The sequence below is a fragment of the Abrus precatorius genome, unplaced genomic scaffold (assembly GCF_003935025.1).
Source record: "Abrus precatorius isolate BTA unplaced genomic scaffold, Abrus_2018 Scaffold2, whole genome shotgun sequence".
In the NCBI taxonomy this organism is placed as follows: Eukaryota; Viridiplantae; Streptophyta; class Magnoliopsida; order Fabales; family Fabaceae; genus Abrus; species Abrus precatorius.
In genome coordinates, this window is record NW_020874362.1 from 28018523 (window position 1) to 28034489 (window position 15967).

Here is a 15967-nt window from a genome sequence, read left to right on the forward strand (position 1 = left end):
ACAATATGAATACCACACACACATACCCAGCATTCGTGCATATTAACAATTAATTGGAGGCAGGGAAGCATAAAAAAGACAACATCAAGACTAAAAGAATAGGGACAGCAAGGTTTTGTCTACGTTCAATAAGAATGGGAGTAACTTATTTGATGTCGAATCTAAACCTGAGTGATAAAAGGAATCAATGTTTCCTAGGCACGCATCAAGTTTGTCTAGTCAGAGGTAGTGGTTGAGGGAGCATACACCACAAAGTGGATGATGGCTACCATGTGATTGGGAGCTTAAATGTAAATCTTGTCTCTGTGTAACGGTATAAGAGTACATTTATTTTATATGTTACACATTATAATCTACGGCATCACGTGATGTACACACGTATTGTGGCATATGGCACCACACCCATATTTGTGTGCCTTAAGAGTTAGATGTCTAATCTTCAGGGCTTTTACATTGAGTCCAGAAGATAGACAATGGGAGTTGGTGAGTGGACATGTTTAGTTGGATACCAAAATGAAGAGAATGTGATAAAAGTAGTTGATTAAAAGTCAACACATGATGAAGATACCTATGGTTTAGCTACAACACTAGAATTCAAGGTTTCAAAGCATGAACTGTGGAGGGGAAAGGGTTTCACGAGCCATTCATAAACAGTGTGTGCCACACTCTTACTGTTCTTTAAGAATTGAAAACATTTATGGCATTAATCAACAAAAATTGAGTAATGGTCAACACCCTCTGTCTTAACAAATATCTAGCCACTATCCTGGATACAAACCAAATAGAAGCCATTTTGTAGGTTACCTTGAAATTGATATGAAAAAATAAAATAAAATAAAATCTGTACTACCTCCAATATAATATCTTTTAAAACACTAAAGCTCAATTAGCATATAGTTATATTTATGAATATTAGAAATATATAAAAATATTCAAAACTTAATTTTATGTAAAGAAACACCCATTAATATTCATTGACTGGGGTAACATGTTTCTTCCATATTTTTTTTATAAGTGTACAGTATCGTTAGACTTCTGGTATTTAAAGTATTATTCACTTTAATGTTTGTGGATTCCATGATTTTGTCTTTAAAAAGTATTTTAAAGAACGTGAGTGTCTATAAAAAAACTGTTTGCCCTAAAAATAGAATTTTTATAATTTTAATAGGCACTCTTTAAAATAAAAAGAATAAAAAAGATAACTAATAGATGTGATATGATTAAAAAAATGAGAGATATTTAAAGAATAATAATGTTCTTAAACTGTATAAACTAAAAATAAATACGAGAACAAGGCAATTCCCAGCTCTACCATTGAATTATACTTTGCTATTAGCTCAGAGTTGCCACGTGGATATTAAGAATAAAAAAAACTAAGATTATTTTGACACTTATTATACTTTGCTATAATATTTTAAAAATGTTAATAACTCTTAAAAGGTGTCATAGAAAATTGTACAGGCATCAACACTGTGCAAACCTAGTCTTTGAAACTGTATTATAGAACATGAGAACAGAGAGTTGAGGGTCACCTTCTAGTTTTGTGTTCCGATTCCAATACTCAATTTGGTGAAACAAAAACGCACAATGATATCGACATAGGACCACGGATTGTCTTTCTCTTTTTCAAATTTTATTTATTTATTATTTAATTTTCTGGTACAGAGGAGGGACCATGGTAAAGTAGAAAACAAAGACACACTCACACACGTCTGTGGATCAAGTTTTCTCCTACGTACAAATTGGGAAGAGTCATCATCGTCATGGTTCATGATGTGATAATGGTTCCACAATAGAATGCGTGTGCTTCTCCTACCGTTATATAAAGCCACGCGCATAATACAACACTTGCCTCAACCGTTCATACAAATTCTCAAATGGTAGAACAAGCACAGTGTAAGAGAAAGGAGGTGATGGAGGGTGAAGAAGCTGAAACTGAGATGAAAGTTAAACAATCAAGGTTCAAGAGGATTTGTGTGTTCTGTGGAAGCAGTCCTGGGAACAAGAGTAGTTATAAGGATGCTGCTATTGAGCTTGGGAAGGAGCTGGTAATGCCTCTCTCTCTCTTTTTTATGTTTGTTAATTGATATGTTCCTTCAAACATGTTTCTGCTACTTTCAAACATTGCTGTCTTCTTGGAAATTTAACTTTTCTTGTACTGTTTTGTGGTTTGTATGTTTTAGCTTTTGTTTTTTGGTTCCTCCTGCGTTTTGGTCTTCCTTGATCTGTTTCTTGTTACCCCCATCATTTTCTTAATCCACATTTCAAATAATTGAGACCCTCATGCAAAGTGGAAATTTTTTTTCATCTGGGCTACCCTTTAAGTTAGTAAAATTACTCTCTCTTTTAGTTCATTTCAAATTTTGAAAAAATAGCTTGTGTTTTTTCACGGATGTTATGTAGTATGGTCTTTGCAAAACCATGTGTGATTACATGGTTTCACAGAAATAGAGTTGTTGGTATATTATAGGTTTAATTGAAGTATTTGGATAATGTTTGGAATGTTAAAAAGGTGTCAAGAAATATTGATCTGGTTTATGGAGGAGGCAGCATTGGTTTGATGGGCTTGGTTTCCCAGGCAGTGTATGATGGAGGTCGCCATGTAATTGGGTAAGCATCATCTTTGGTTATGATTTGTATTGGTGGTGTTGTGATGGATTAATAGATATGCTGTTAATTTCAATTATTTATCTCTTGTCATGATATTGTCTGCAGAGTTATTCCCAAGACACTGATGCCAAGAGAGGTAATGTTAAGATGTTTTGGAGGCATTTCATGAATCATGATTGCAATTGCAAATAAAAAGAAAATGACCAAACAGCTACCCAGAGGGACACAGAGAACGAGAGACAGAGAGAATTATCTACACTACAACATATACTTTCCCTTTCTACCACCATATGTTTATATGCTTTTCTTGTTCCAATACTACGCATACTCTTTTAATGAATTTGCACCTTACTTTTGTTATCCCAATATGTGGATTTTGCAGTTTTTTTTTTTTTTTTTTTTTTTGGTGTGTGTGTGTGTGAGTGATTCTAATAGGTTCCAAGTGGGGCTTGTGCTTGCTTTTCACATTGTTTTGGTTTCACAATTTGGGTCTCTTTCAAAACTTACCTATCAATACACCTGGCAATCTGGGGTCGTTTCCTTCTGAACAATTTTGTCCCTCTCTCTCCAAGTTCCATGTACCCTCTTTAGATTCTTATGCCAACCCTTCTTTGATCCCCCATTTTTTCTTATCATTGAGGAGGTAACTTTTTCGATCTTTCTTTGTTTGGTCTATTGTTTGGTTTTTCTCCCGAGGAAAATTGCCAACTTAATACGATTTCCGCTTGAGCCCACTTCTGCACTACTCATCATTACTCCTCTCCATTCCTATGCATGCATTCATGTATTTTTTTTATATATTATTTAATAAAAACGCATTGAATAAATTAAAATATTCACGTATCTTAATCATATTCAATGATATAAATTTACTTTTATTAAAATGAATGATATTTATCTTTAAACTGGCTATTACACATGCACACAAAAGCTCTTTCTGGATTCAGTGACAATTTGGATTCATTTGGGCAGTGGCTTTTTGCAGATTACTGGGGAAACAGTGGGGGAAGTGAAGGCAGTAGCAGACATGCACCAAAGAAAAGCAGAAATGGCTAAGCACTCTGATGCCTTTATTGCCTTACCCGGTTGGTAAAACCCGGTTTCACAAATATTCCTTCTTAAAACACATATCATTATTAAATATCAATCATTTTTTAACTTATATATAATATTGCAGAGAATGAAGAATTATGTACAGTAAATTTTATTACAAATTATAACTATTAATGCATTAATTATATTTAATATTGTAATTTTTAATAAAAATTTATTATATATAATTTCTTATTATGTGTCATTTTATATACGTTAAAAAAATCGAAACACAAGTATTTAAGTGCTGATTAATTATGAGGGAAAAAAAAACAAAGATTTTTCTTAATGTATTTGGTACCGCTCCTTATTTTGTATATGCTTCAGTTTTTTTTAAAATGCTTTTAAAAGTGTAATTAATTATTTAAATTAAAACATTTACATGACATGTTTATTTATCATTAATTACAATTTCAAAATAAAGTAAGAAAGTGATACTCAAAGTACAATTGCTTACTAGATGATGTTACATTACATGTCAATAAATTTACACATGTGACGTGTCAACTACAAATCATTTATGTGTTAGAATGTCAGGACATTAAAATTCATCCACAGGTGGAATATAGACATGTCGGGGATAAAATCCACATGATCCATAAGAGATTTTTCAACTTACTTGATGCAGATGCACTACTTTATTTGTGCATTACACCAATAAAATTGTAAGATGGGATCTAAGTATATAATTATAGAATGAATTTCCCATGTCCACTAACTCATGGCCAAATATGAAGATTGTAATTGGATATACCTACATTTTGTTTGTCTTGTTCAAATTTTTTCGGTACCACCTTTTAAAAAAACTTTTCTTAAGTTTAGGAAAATAATTATTGTGTTTTTAAATTGTTAATGATTGATAATCTGTGAGAATAGAATTGCATGTCAATGGTTATTGTGTTATTTTCTTGTGCGAAACTGAATAGAGTTTAAAAATATAACCATGTGTTTCAGGCATAAAAAAAGAAATTAAGTTCAGGTTAAAATTTTCACTAACTCGAAAGGAGATTCACGTAGGGGCACTTAAGAAAACTGCTGTTTTTTAGTATCTATACATTCAACATGTACAGTAATATTTATTACTAGACAAAAATGTATATGAAATCTATTAAATAGGAAGGGTATTGTCAAGGATATTGGCTAAAAAATTAATAAAAATCTGGTGCTTATGACCATACCTATAAATTTTATATATTTTTTTAAATTATGATATTTTTAATATCTTAAAAATTAAAGGATATTTATGTCTTTTTAAAATACATCATTAATTTTTATTATCTATTATACACATTTAATATAATATTAATGGTTATAATAATTATTTCATATACAATGTCCTCTTAATCTTTGAAGCATTATAAAAAATGTTTAAAAATTATATATTACAAATTACATAATATATATAATAAAAATACATATTTTTAAAAATAATGTGCAGAAAGTATATTCATATAATTTACTTGGCATTTTTTTGGGGAGGAGGGGGGGGGGGGGGACATTATGTATACCTTAAACCTGAAATGTTGGCAATTAACTTTTATTTTATTTTATTTTTGAAGAAAAGGTATTAGCAAGTTATTTTCTTTTTGGTAAACTAGCAAGTTTTTTTTTTTAGGGTTTACCCTCAACTTTTTATTTCTCACAGGCCCAATAAAAGTAAATCATGGGGCCCATGGACACTTCTTGCCTTTTAAGAAGTGCATTGGACCGTGGATCAGAACAAAAAATAATCAGAAACAGCATTGGGCCCATTTATATTTTGGCCATTGTTTGCATGTGAGTATATGTATATTATACATTGACAAACAGAAATGTATCTTATGCATATCTTGACCAAACACAAAAATGAATCTTATGTATATAGTCAAATACAATTAAGAACTCGACCAAAAAAAGAAAACCAATTAAGAAAATAAATACATGGGTTTCTGAAAATATAAATTCCATAAACAAAAATTAAAGAAACTATGAAAATTCTTCAGTGGCATGTAGTTGATGCAGTTCACCCAGGTTAGACAAAGTAATTGTTAAAAATACAATCATCTCGTAACTTTTTGCTTAAATTTCATTTTATATAGCAACTCTGTGTACTTTACAATCATCTTTTTTAAGCCTGTAAGGATCTAGAACTTTGAGAAACAGGTAGAACTTTAAACTATAATTAATGATGTTGTGTGTTCCTTTTGTTCGTGAAGGTGGCTATGGGACACTTGAGGAGCTTCTTGAGGTGATAACTTGGGCTCAGCTTGGAATCCATGATAAACCGGTAAGTTTCCTTCTTCAAAGACTTAAAAAAAACTAATATTATATTACCTTCAAGAATTATACTTAAAGAAAACTACTGTGACATTTTTTTTTAAATGGAGAAAGTATTAATTTCTAAATCAAGTTTTGGATTTGGAAGGTGGGGTTGCTGAATGTAGATGGATACTACAATTCCTTATTGTCATTCATTGACAAAGCTGTGGAGGAAGGCTTCATTAGCCCCAAAGCTCGCCATATAATTGTGTCTGCCCCATCAACAAAAGAGCTTGTCAAAAAGATGGAAGTAATTACCATCTCTCTCTTTATCATTATTAGGGTCTTGTTAATCAATATTCAGTATCTTAAGTACCCTTTAACATTATTACCTTTCTTTTAGCTAGAGCTTTATAAGATGTTTCAATTCATTCGTTGAATCTGATATGATTTGGTTACATTGTTATAGGAATATTTTCCACAACATGAAAGAGTTGCATCTAAGCTAAGCTGGGAAACTGAGCAGCTAGATTACTCTTCAAATTGTGACATCTCAAGGTGACTGTATGATTATGGAAGTGTTGGGTAGAGACAATTGTTAGTTTAATGGTTAAAGAGACAACTACTATTATGGCCACAATTTCCTCAAGCCAGAATTCTTTTATGCACTTGCATTTTCTTGTTAGTGTAAACTATAGAACTGACTTAAATCTAGCCCTCAAGCCTAACTTGTGTGTTCAATGCGAATTCTGGTTTTTCAAGACTGAATTTGTTTGCCAAAAACATAGGAATGGAACAGCACAAAGAGGATTCGTGTAGGATGAGGATTGTAAGATTTTTGTTCTCTTTCTTCCCTTTTCACCCTTTCATTGTGCACCAAGCCCATTGTTGCATTAAAACACAACAAAAAAAAAATAGTAAAAGTCCTAATGTTTGCCATGGTTTTCTCTTTTAGGATATTAGCCTTCCGTGATTATTTTAAACATTTAAAAATTAATATTTATTGCACTTTTATATGCTCAATTTAATAAATATATTTTTTAATAAAAAATTGTTTAAATTTAAGTATAAAAATTAATATTAGCATTTCTTTTACAGTCGACATAAAAGTTGTTACTTTTTCGCAAATGGAGATAGATCTCTAAACTGGTATTTTTTAAAGACTTGGTGGAAAATAATTTAGGCTAGTTTGACAGGAAAGTTCTTATAATTGGATGGAAAGCATTCACTCAAAAAGTAAGTTTTTATAACTTTGATCCATCCAAGTCTCTTTAATTGGTTGTGTTTGATGTATATTGAAATACAATAAAAGTAAACGAATATAAGAGAAGTAGAAAAGTCAGCAATCACATTAGAACATTGTTCTCTGTGTTGTTCGGTGGATAATGCATAACACAAACCACTCTAGTGAGGGTAACAAAACAAAAGGTCAAATACATTATTAGATATTAACAAAATTTCCTATCATCTAAATAATTTCAGTTCAAACATATGACAGTTAAAATAGCCCATGCAATTAGGTTGTTCCTTTCAGTAAAATATCATTTTAGTTTCTAAGAGATTAAAAAAAATATGTTCATATTTTAAAAATGAAATTGTCGATAAATGAAGTACATAAACATAACTAAATCTAACCCTTATCTTTAAAAGTCAAATAAGATTAAATAAATTTGTGTAATAATATTCAAGAAGAATAAAAATATAATTAAATGAGAATCAGTGAAGGAAAAGTTACATGACTTTCTAAGAAATAGAATAATTTCTTAAAAAAAATGAGCTCAATTTGAAAAATAATAATGGCATAAAATGCAACTGGAAAAAAGTCACTAAGTTACTAAATAATTTCAGAGAGAGATAGGGATTGAACCAATGGTTCAATGGCTTGTTCAGAATTTTATTTTGTTTTTGTTAGAGGGAATGGTTTGTCCATTTTGTTTAGGTGTAAGTACACTTTTTTTTTTTCAGAATAACATAGGATTTGCAATTCATTTAAGACCAGAAATTTTCGCTTGGGTTTGACTAATTTGATTACCGACCAAACCCACGCTGGTATAATAATAATAATAATTGAGTTTACATATTAAAAGGTAATAACATTTATAAATGTTAATAGTGCTCTTAGAACATTAATTAAGGGAAAAATATTTTGCAATAAAAAAACATAATAAATGTACTTATCTCTGTAATTTTTAATGCAATCTAATATAATTTCTAATAAAACTTACTTTTTTAATTTTTTAACTGATATCTTAAAAATACTTATTAGCAAGATGAATTTTTATTTAAAAATGTATTATTATTATATTAAAATTATAAAAACATAATAATGTTTTTAAAATTAATTTTAGTATCGTTAATTATTTAAACTCAATTCTAGAAATTTAACATTTATCGAATAATAATAATGGAAGGGTGTTGGCCATGGTGGTGATCAGTGAATACTCTTGCAACGTATACAACATACCTTCTTTGAATATAAGATTATGGTCATGTTTGAATAATTTATAAAGAAGTTTTTATTAAAAGAATAATATAAAAATGAATAATTTTTTTCTCACAAGTTAAAAATAATTTATTTTTAAATTTTAAAGAAGTTAAATAAAAGAGATTCTCAATTAAAAATAAAAATAAAAATTATTTTTAATTTTATGAAAGAAAATTTATTATTTTTTATATTAATCTTTTTTATAAAAACTTTTTGAAAAGTTTACACAAAGTCCAAACGTCCTAACAAAATTTCACAAGCTCCAACAATTGCCTATGTGGTTTCCACTACCAAATGCGATTGATAATGAAACCCAATTAATTCAAACTTGGAATAGGAAGAGACTATATACCTCAACGTTGACATTTTTATGCATTTAATAAGTCCTCACGTGCCTACTTCTAGTGAAATGAAAATATTGGAAGATTACACTTTTAGATATCATAATCTCAACTAATGAAAGTGTAACACATTTGTATTTTTTTAAAAATTAACACATATGAGTGACCGAGATTATGTAGTTTTAGACTATTCAAAAAAAATTTCTTTTTAAGAGTTTAATACATATAATTACATTATCAACAATGAAACCATCAAAAGTATTAAAGCTTGTTTAAATAAAGAAAATATTTTTTTATTATAACAGTTATAAAAAATTATAATATTTTTATTTCTATTTTTAAAATTATATAAAAATATTTTATTATATTAACCATTTCTTTATGCAAATATTTAAAAATAAAAATGAGACGATATATTTTTAATTATTAATAAAAATAATATATACTTTTTCAACTTAATAAATTGACCAACAATTTTATTTTCAAGTAAATCAAAAAATAATTAACATTAATATTTTAAAAAGTTGGTAAAACTTGTTTAACTAAAAAATAATTTTAAAACATAAAGAGGCAAAAGCAATAATATGACAAGAAAGAGATAATAAGATTTAAGATAAAATTTAAGCGTAAAAATATAAATATTATTGATGTTTTTGAATTAAAATTAGAGTTTTGTTTTGATACTATGTGCTAGCATTTAATGTTAATTTTTATTATATACATTGTTAAAATAAAATTTTAACTCTAATTAAAAAATATCAACCTTACAAATGATATTACATTTAAGTTTTGTTCTAAATTTAATGGTTGGAGGTAGTTTCAAAATAACTTGTTACATGCATACCCTTCACCATCATCGGAATGAAAAACAAGCAAGGGTAGAAAAAATTCATAAAAATTAAACTACTAATATAAATATAATTAGTCTGTATAAAAAAGAATATATATGATTAATATACTAGAAGTTGATATAATATTTCACAATATTAATGTAAATTTACAATATCTAAATCATATTTTGATTTTAACCAATAAATATGTTAATATAGTAAATGTTGATTTTTTTTATTCTCATTAAAATATGTCATTGGGGATTAAAATCTAACCCCCCCAAAGTATTATATAGATCTTACGTGACACAGAAGTAAGGCATCCTTCCATGCATATACCAATTTGAACCGAATTGAGTAATGAGTAATAACAAATGTCAATGAACCATTTACCTACGTTTAACACCCAACATCGTCTTGCTTAATCTATGCTTATTTTAAAAAAAGTTATTTCTACTAATTTATTCTTTTAAACATTAAAATATCATTAACCATTTTTAATTATTTCATTATTTCTATTTAAGTTTAAAGTATTTTCTGCACTTATCATAAATAAATCATGGAGGTCATATTAAGCACCTCAAATTTTCTCTTACCGTGCTTTTATCCAACTCATATCTTGTAAAGTTCTTGGCGGCCGGTTAATGTACAAAAATCATTAATTATATTTCTTAGTTGTATTTTTGTAACACACCCACACATATTTACGAAAACATAATATTAAAATTACCTAAATTATTATATCTAAGTTTGATCCTAAATAAAAATATCTAGAGGCACTATAAACAAGAATATTAATCTTCTTAACTTGTGTGTACATTTTGTGAGAAGAACGTATAAAATGGAAGGGAGTGAGAAAAAATGATTGTCATTATTCCAAAACCTATTTTTCATATTCTAAGATATCAAAGATACATTTGAATTATCTCATTTGTAAGTGAACCGTGGCATGAGTTTCTCGCGTCGAACCCGCCTAAGTTTGGCGATTAGCCATTCACAAAAGTTTGCTGCTAATTTCATTTACGTATCTTCATTCAAAGGTCAAGCACACCATATACATACACCCACGTATATGTAACATTTAATGAGTCCTAACTAATTTATTAGCCCTCACTCTTTGACAGCAAATCAGCCATTTATTTCGGTGTGAATCATTATATATGTATCAATCTTTATAGCTCTCTTACTTGTTTTGCTCAAGAAGCAAAGGCTTTGTTTTCTCTTTGTGGCCAAAAGCTAGTGTGTAATGTACGTATGACTTCCACCCCCATGTTCTTTCTCGTGTTTGTTTGTGCCTTAAACGTTATATAATGTGTTTTTCTTTATATGAAACGTATCTCACGTATTAAAGCACATAATTTATTGGAATTTGATAATTTTCAGTTTTGACTAAAGGCCCCTATATCATGTTTTTCTTGTTATTTTATTTTTTAGTTTATATACTAATCTCTACAACCTTAATATCCGAATGCATGCATGAGTGTGGAAATTGTTTTTCTTATATAACAAGTTTATGAAAGTGAAAATTTGGTTGAGAGTAGTTAGGAGACCATGCAGTGCCAAAAACGCTGGGGTGACCCTTTTCTACGGCATCAAATTTGGCTTTTGTTGATATCTTAAGGAAAAAAGTATGCATGAAGTAGTGTATAGTGAATGAAGCTGACGCGTTTGCTAACATTTCTTAATTATACAATAAACGTTTAGCCCATGTGACCTGTGATGCAATTTTCATGGGAACTTCTTAACTTTCTATTACCTTCTCCACTAATATAAAGCAAACAAACCGTTGCTCTTCTCTCCCATTTAATCACAAAAACATTGATATCAATAGTTGTTTCTGTGTTGAAACTTGAAAGACTAATTGGTTAGGATCAACTTGGAGCTTCCTTTGCAAAGTTGTGATTGCAACGTGGCCAATGTGTAGGTACTAACTTTGTGTCTATCTTTGTGTTCTTGTGCAGGTCAGAGGACATTGAATCATCAAATCCGATTTGCAAAATGGGTTTTGGTCGAAATTCGACCGTGAGAAGTGGAGATTACTTGGAAGGAATGCTTAATGATTATGTTGGAGGAAGGGCCAAAGTGAAGGCTCAAAAAAGTGCCTCCACAAAGTTTGTGGCAGCTCTCACATGTCTTCAGTTTTTCTTTGCAGTTTATGCAACATTCCTATTGTATTATATGGGTCCTTCTATTGATTTAAGAACCAGGCCAGATTTTACATGGGCTACACGAATTGCCCAACAATGGAAGCAACTTATGATCACACCCCATGTTGTTGGTCACTACCAAGAAGCTGCTTCTTCTCTCATCATGGAGGATAATGTTCTACCAACAACACCATCCCAAGTTTGTGAGAATGAGAAGATAGATTTCATGCAAAAGAAGTCCAATGATGTGCAAATGATCAAGTTAAAGAGAGAACTTTATGAGGAGGTTTTGAACTTCCAAAGCAAAACCATTGGCACTGAGACGCTTCAAGAGCTGATGGCAATGAAATCCATATGGGACTTGAATGGTCCAAACAGGCCAAAAATCACAGTCTTGTTAAACCACTTCAAGAGAAAAACTCTTTGTTCTCAGCTTGATTCTTTGCTCCAACAGACCCTCCCTTTCCATCATGTTTGGGTGCTCTCATTTGGGAGCCCAAATGAGGCCTCACTCAGGAGAATTGTGGAGACATATAACAATTCAAGAATCAGCTTCATAAGCTCAACCTATGATTTCAAGTACTATGGGAGATTTCAAATGGCTTTGCAAACTGAAGCTGATTTGGTGTATATTGTTGATGATGACATGATTCCTGGGAGGAAGATGTTGCAGATTTTAGCACATGTGGCTGGGACAGACAAGTACAAGAACTCTGTGTTGGGAAGTATAGGAAGGATATTGCCTTTTAGACAGAAGGACTTCACTTTTCCAAGTTATAGAAAATTTCGGTCTAAAGAGGCAGGGCTTTATTTGCCAGATCCTGCTTATGATATCATGGTTGATAAAATTATGCAGGTGGATTTTCTATCTAGTTCATGGTTTCTATCTGCTGAGCTTGTCAAGACACTCTTCATTGAGACACCTTTTACCTTCTCAACTGGTGAAGATCTGCACCTCAGGTTTGTCAAGTTCTACATTTTACATCACGCTGACATTTGTTTTTTCGATTTTATGAAGATTTGTTTATTATTCTGGGGTGCTAAAAGAATATAATTTTATATAGGTTGCCAATTAGTGTCTTTTATAACATTACTTAATGAATTAATAAATATTTTTTATTGCAAATTAAATTGAGAATGTATTAATAATAGTTTTTAATAAAAAATATTATTTGTTTTTTACTAATTTTATTTGGTGAAAAGAGACATGCTTAGTTGTGAATTTGTTTGACCGTTGACCATTCAAGTCAAACAATGATAAATTTGACTACACCAAGAGCATTTGGTAGGGCTCAACTAGTTATTGACATTAGGTTCAGAAACACTAACAAGTAGTGCAAGCTGCAACCAACATCATAATCTGTTATTCTTTTGAAGTCAAAATTGGAAATATAGTTTTTGTCATGAGTCAACCAAATTACATGTGTCTTATTAGTTATTACAATTTGACCATATCAAATACTATCTTGTTTTCTCACTGGATTATTCATCTGCGTTAAAAAAATGTTTCCTTTCTTTTGAGATACCTTTCTACGTCTTGGTAGAGAATGTATTGTTATATTGCAATATTACCCAATAGGAAACAAATTAGGCAGAAAATTTATTGTTTGTAAACTAGGTTGAAATCCCAAAGATATAGTTAGGGTACATTGTTTGGACGTCTATATACTATTTACAGAAATGATAAGTAAGTGAAAGATACAATAACTGTATATAATATAATGTCATGTATATAGTGTCAATTTTTATTTGTTTAATAACAGAACTATATTACTAAATAATGCTTGCTGAAAATTCTTATGATTTTATTTTATTGCAGCTACCAGCTTCAGAAGTACAGAAATGCTGGCTCTTTTGTTCTTCCAACAGACCCTACGGACAAGGAAACATGGGGTGATAGTGAACACAGGCTTGCATATGTGTCTGAAACCACAGTGATTTTCAAGGACATAGTTCAAGTCAGAGATGATCAATGGTGGAAAGCACTTTCTACAGGTTATGTGACCCAATGGGCAGCAATGTACCCTCAAAAAATTGATGCACTTTTTTATGCGCACTCACTTGATGAAGTAAAAGCACTTGCACCACTTCTTGAAAAGTTCCGGTCCACAGTTGGCAAAAAGGCCTACATTGTTGTCTCTGGTGGCAATTTTTGTCCCTGTGAAGATGCTGCAACAGCTTTGAAATGGCCTATAGTGGTTTGCAAAGAACGTCGTTTTAAGATTTTTGATTTGGCAATTGGATCACTCTCTGGTGTATCAAACTCAGAGGCACCAGTGATACAAGCAGTGTACACCAGCATGAAGGGTTTGATCAAAATTCACAATCCTAGTGTAGTGATCACTGTAGCTGACACTGACCCTCATGTGAAAAACGCTTTGAAGATGGCATCAGAAACAAATTCAAATGTCACCGCATTGGTTCTTTTACCCAGGGCTTCAGTGTCTAAAGTTCTTTGGATGGCTGATTTACGTTCAACAGCATTGCCAAGTAAGAATATATGAAGTCTTCAGCTTTTATCAAGTGTATTTGCAATGTATATTCTGGATTATATTTTATTAATGATGGGATACTGTGAATGAATGTGAGCATCTTCATTAATAAGTTAATCTAATAGGTTTTCTCTTGCAGATTGGAACCGGATGAGGATTTCCGTGAACATCATTACTCAAAATAGAGTCAATTCACTAGCAAGGCTTCTAAAATCTCTCAGCAATGCCTACTATCTAGGAGATGAAGTTCCAATTACCTTCAACATGGATAGCAAGGTAGATGAGGCAACAATAAAACTAGTGGGTTCATTTGAGTGGCCTCACGGGCCCAAAACCCTCAGAAGGAGAATCATCCAAGGTGGGCTCATCCGGGCTGTTAGTGAAAGCTGGTACCCATCTTCTGATGATGACTTTGGGCTTCTACTTGAAGATGACATAGAAGTTTCTCCTTACTATTACCTATGGATCAAATATGCACTCATGGCTTACCACTATGATCCTCAAATTTCTCTCCCTGAACTCTCCTCAATCTCACTCTACACTCCAAGACTTGTTGAAGTTGTCAAAGAAAGGCCCAAATGGAATGCCACTGAATTCTTCAAACACATCCATCCCAACACACCTTACCTCCACCAATTACCCTGTAGTTGGGGGGCAGTGTTCTTCCCTAAGCATTGGAGAGAGTTCTATGTGTACATGAACATGAGGTTCACTGAGGATGCCAAGGCCAACCCAGTTCAAATTCCAAAGTCTAGAACAAATGGATGGCAAGCTTCATGGAAGAAGTTCCTCATAGACATGATGTACCTTAGAGGGTATGTTAGTCTCTACCCAAATTTCCCACAACAAGCAAGCTTTTCCACCAACCATATGGAACCCGGGGCACATATTAGTGCAAAAAACAATGTTGTTAAACATAACAAACAGGACTTTGAGGTGCCATTGTTGAAGGAAGATTTTAGAAACTTTTTGCCAGGAATGAAAATGCCACCAGCTTCAAGACTTCCATCTCTAAACCTCTTCAATCAACCAGTTTCTCTGAAGGGTCTCAAAGCTGCTGGAGCTAAGTTGGGCCAAGATGTTCTAAGATGTAACAATGCCACTGAGGTAGTTGTTGTTGATCAAGATACCGGTCTACCTCATAGCTGCTCCAAATTCTGAAAATCTTCATTATTCTGATTAATTAATTATTCTTTGTAATTTTCTTTTTTTCTTTCACCTTGCTGCTTAAGTTAAAAATTTGTTTCTATTTTGCTTTTAAATTAAGTGGGAAATTGGGTCAGCGGTTTTGCTATAAAGGGAAGAAGAATGAGGCAACTCATTTTCCCCAAAAGGAGACAAGGTAAGTCAGAGATGCAATTGTAATTAATTGTTGATATTAATTAATTGTTATGTTAAGATTTTCTGCCTAAATTTAGATATTGTTTTTATGATAGTATAATGAAGTAAAATTTAGTTTGAAAATTTGCCTAATATCAAATGAGAAATTGCACATGATACAGGTCTTTTAAGGAATCTGAAGCATCCGTGTCCTACATAGTTGAACTTCATTAGACATAATTTTTTGAAGCGTTCTTTTGTTTATTTAAACTTAATTATCAAACTAGGCTAACTGTCATGTCTTCAAAGTATAATTATTTTTTAGTTTTATTATTTAAATTTTAAACATAAAAAACGATTGATATGGTATATAATATATATATATATATATATATATCTTAAATTATATCCA

At 31.2% G+C, this 15967-nt stretch overlaps 2 protein-coding genes across 2 annotated transcripts; both read left to right on the forward strand.

Annotated features, from left to right (window-relative positions):
* The first annotated feature begins 1458 nt into the window (after positions 1-1458).
* Positions 1459-6610, forward strand: LOC113857465 (cytokinin riboside 5'-monophosphate phosphoribohydrolase LOG1). The gene is made up of 7 exons (XM_027489393.1): positions 1459-2048; positions 2513-2610; positions 2716-2746; positions 3596-3695; positions 5898-5968; positions 6107-6250; positions 6410-6610. The coding sequence occupies exons 1-7, from the start codon at positions 1878-1880 to the stop codon at positions 6500-6502; spliced, it is 708 nt and encodes a 235-aa protein (XP_027345194.1). The 5' UTR covers positions 1459-1877; the 3' UTR covers positions 6503-6610.
* Positions 6611-11594: 4984 nt separating this feature from the next.
* On the forward strand, positions 11595-15396 carry LOC113860122. Its single transcript, XM_027492776.1, has 3 exons — positions 11595-12703; positions 13563-14233; positions 14375-15396. The coding sequence occupies exons 1-3, from the start codon at positions 11595-11597 to the stop codon at positions 15394-15396; spliced, it is 2802 nt and encodes a 933-aa protein (XP_027348577.1).
* Positions 15397-15967: the final 571 nt, after the last annotated feature.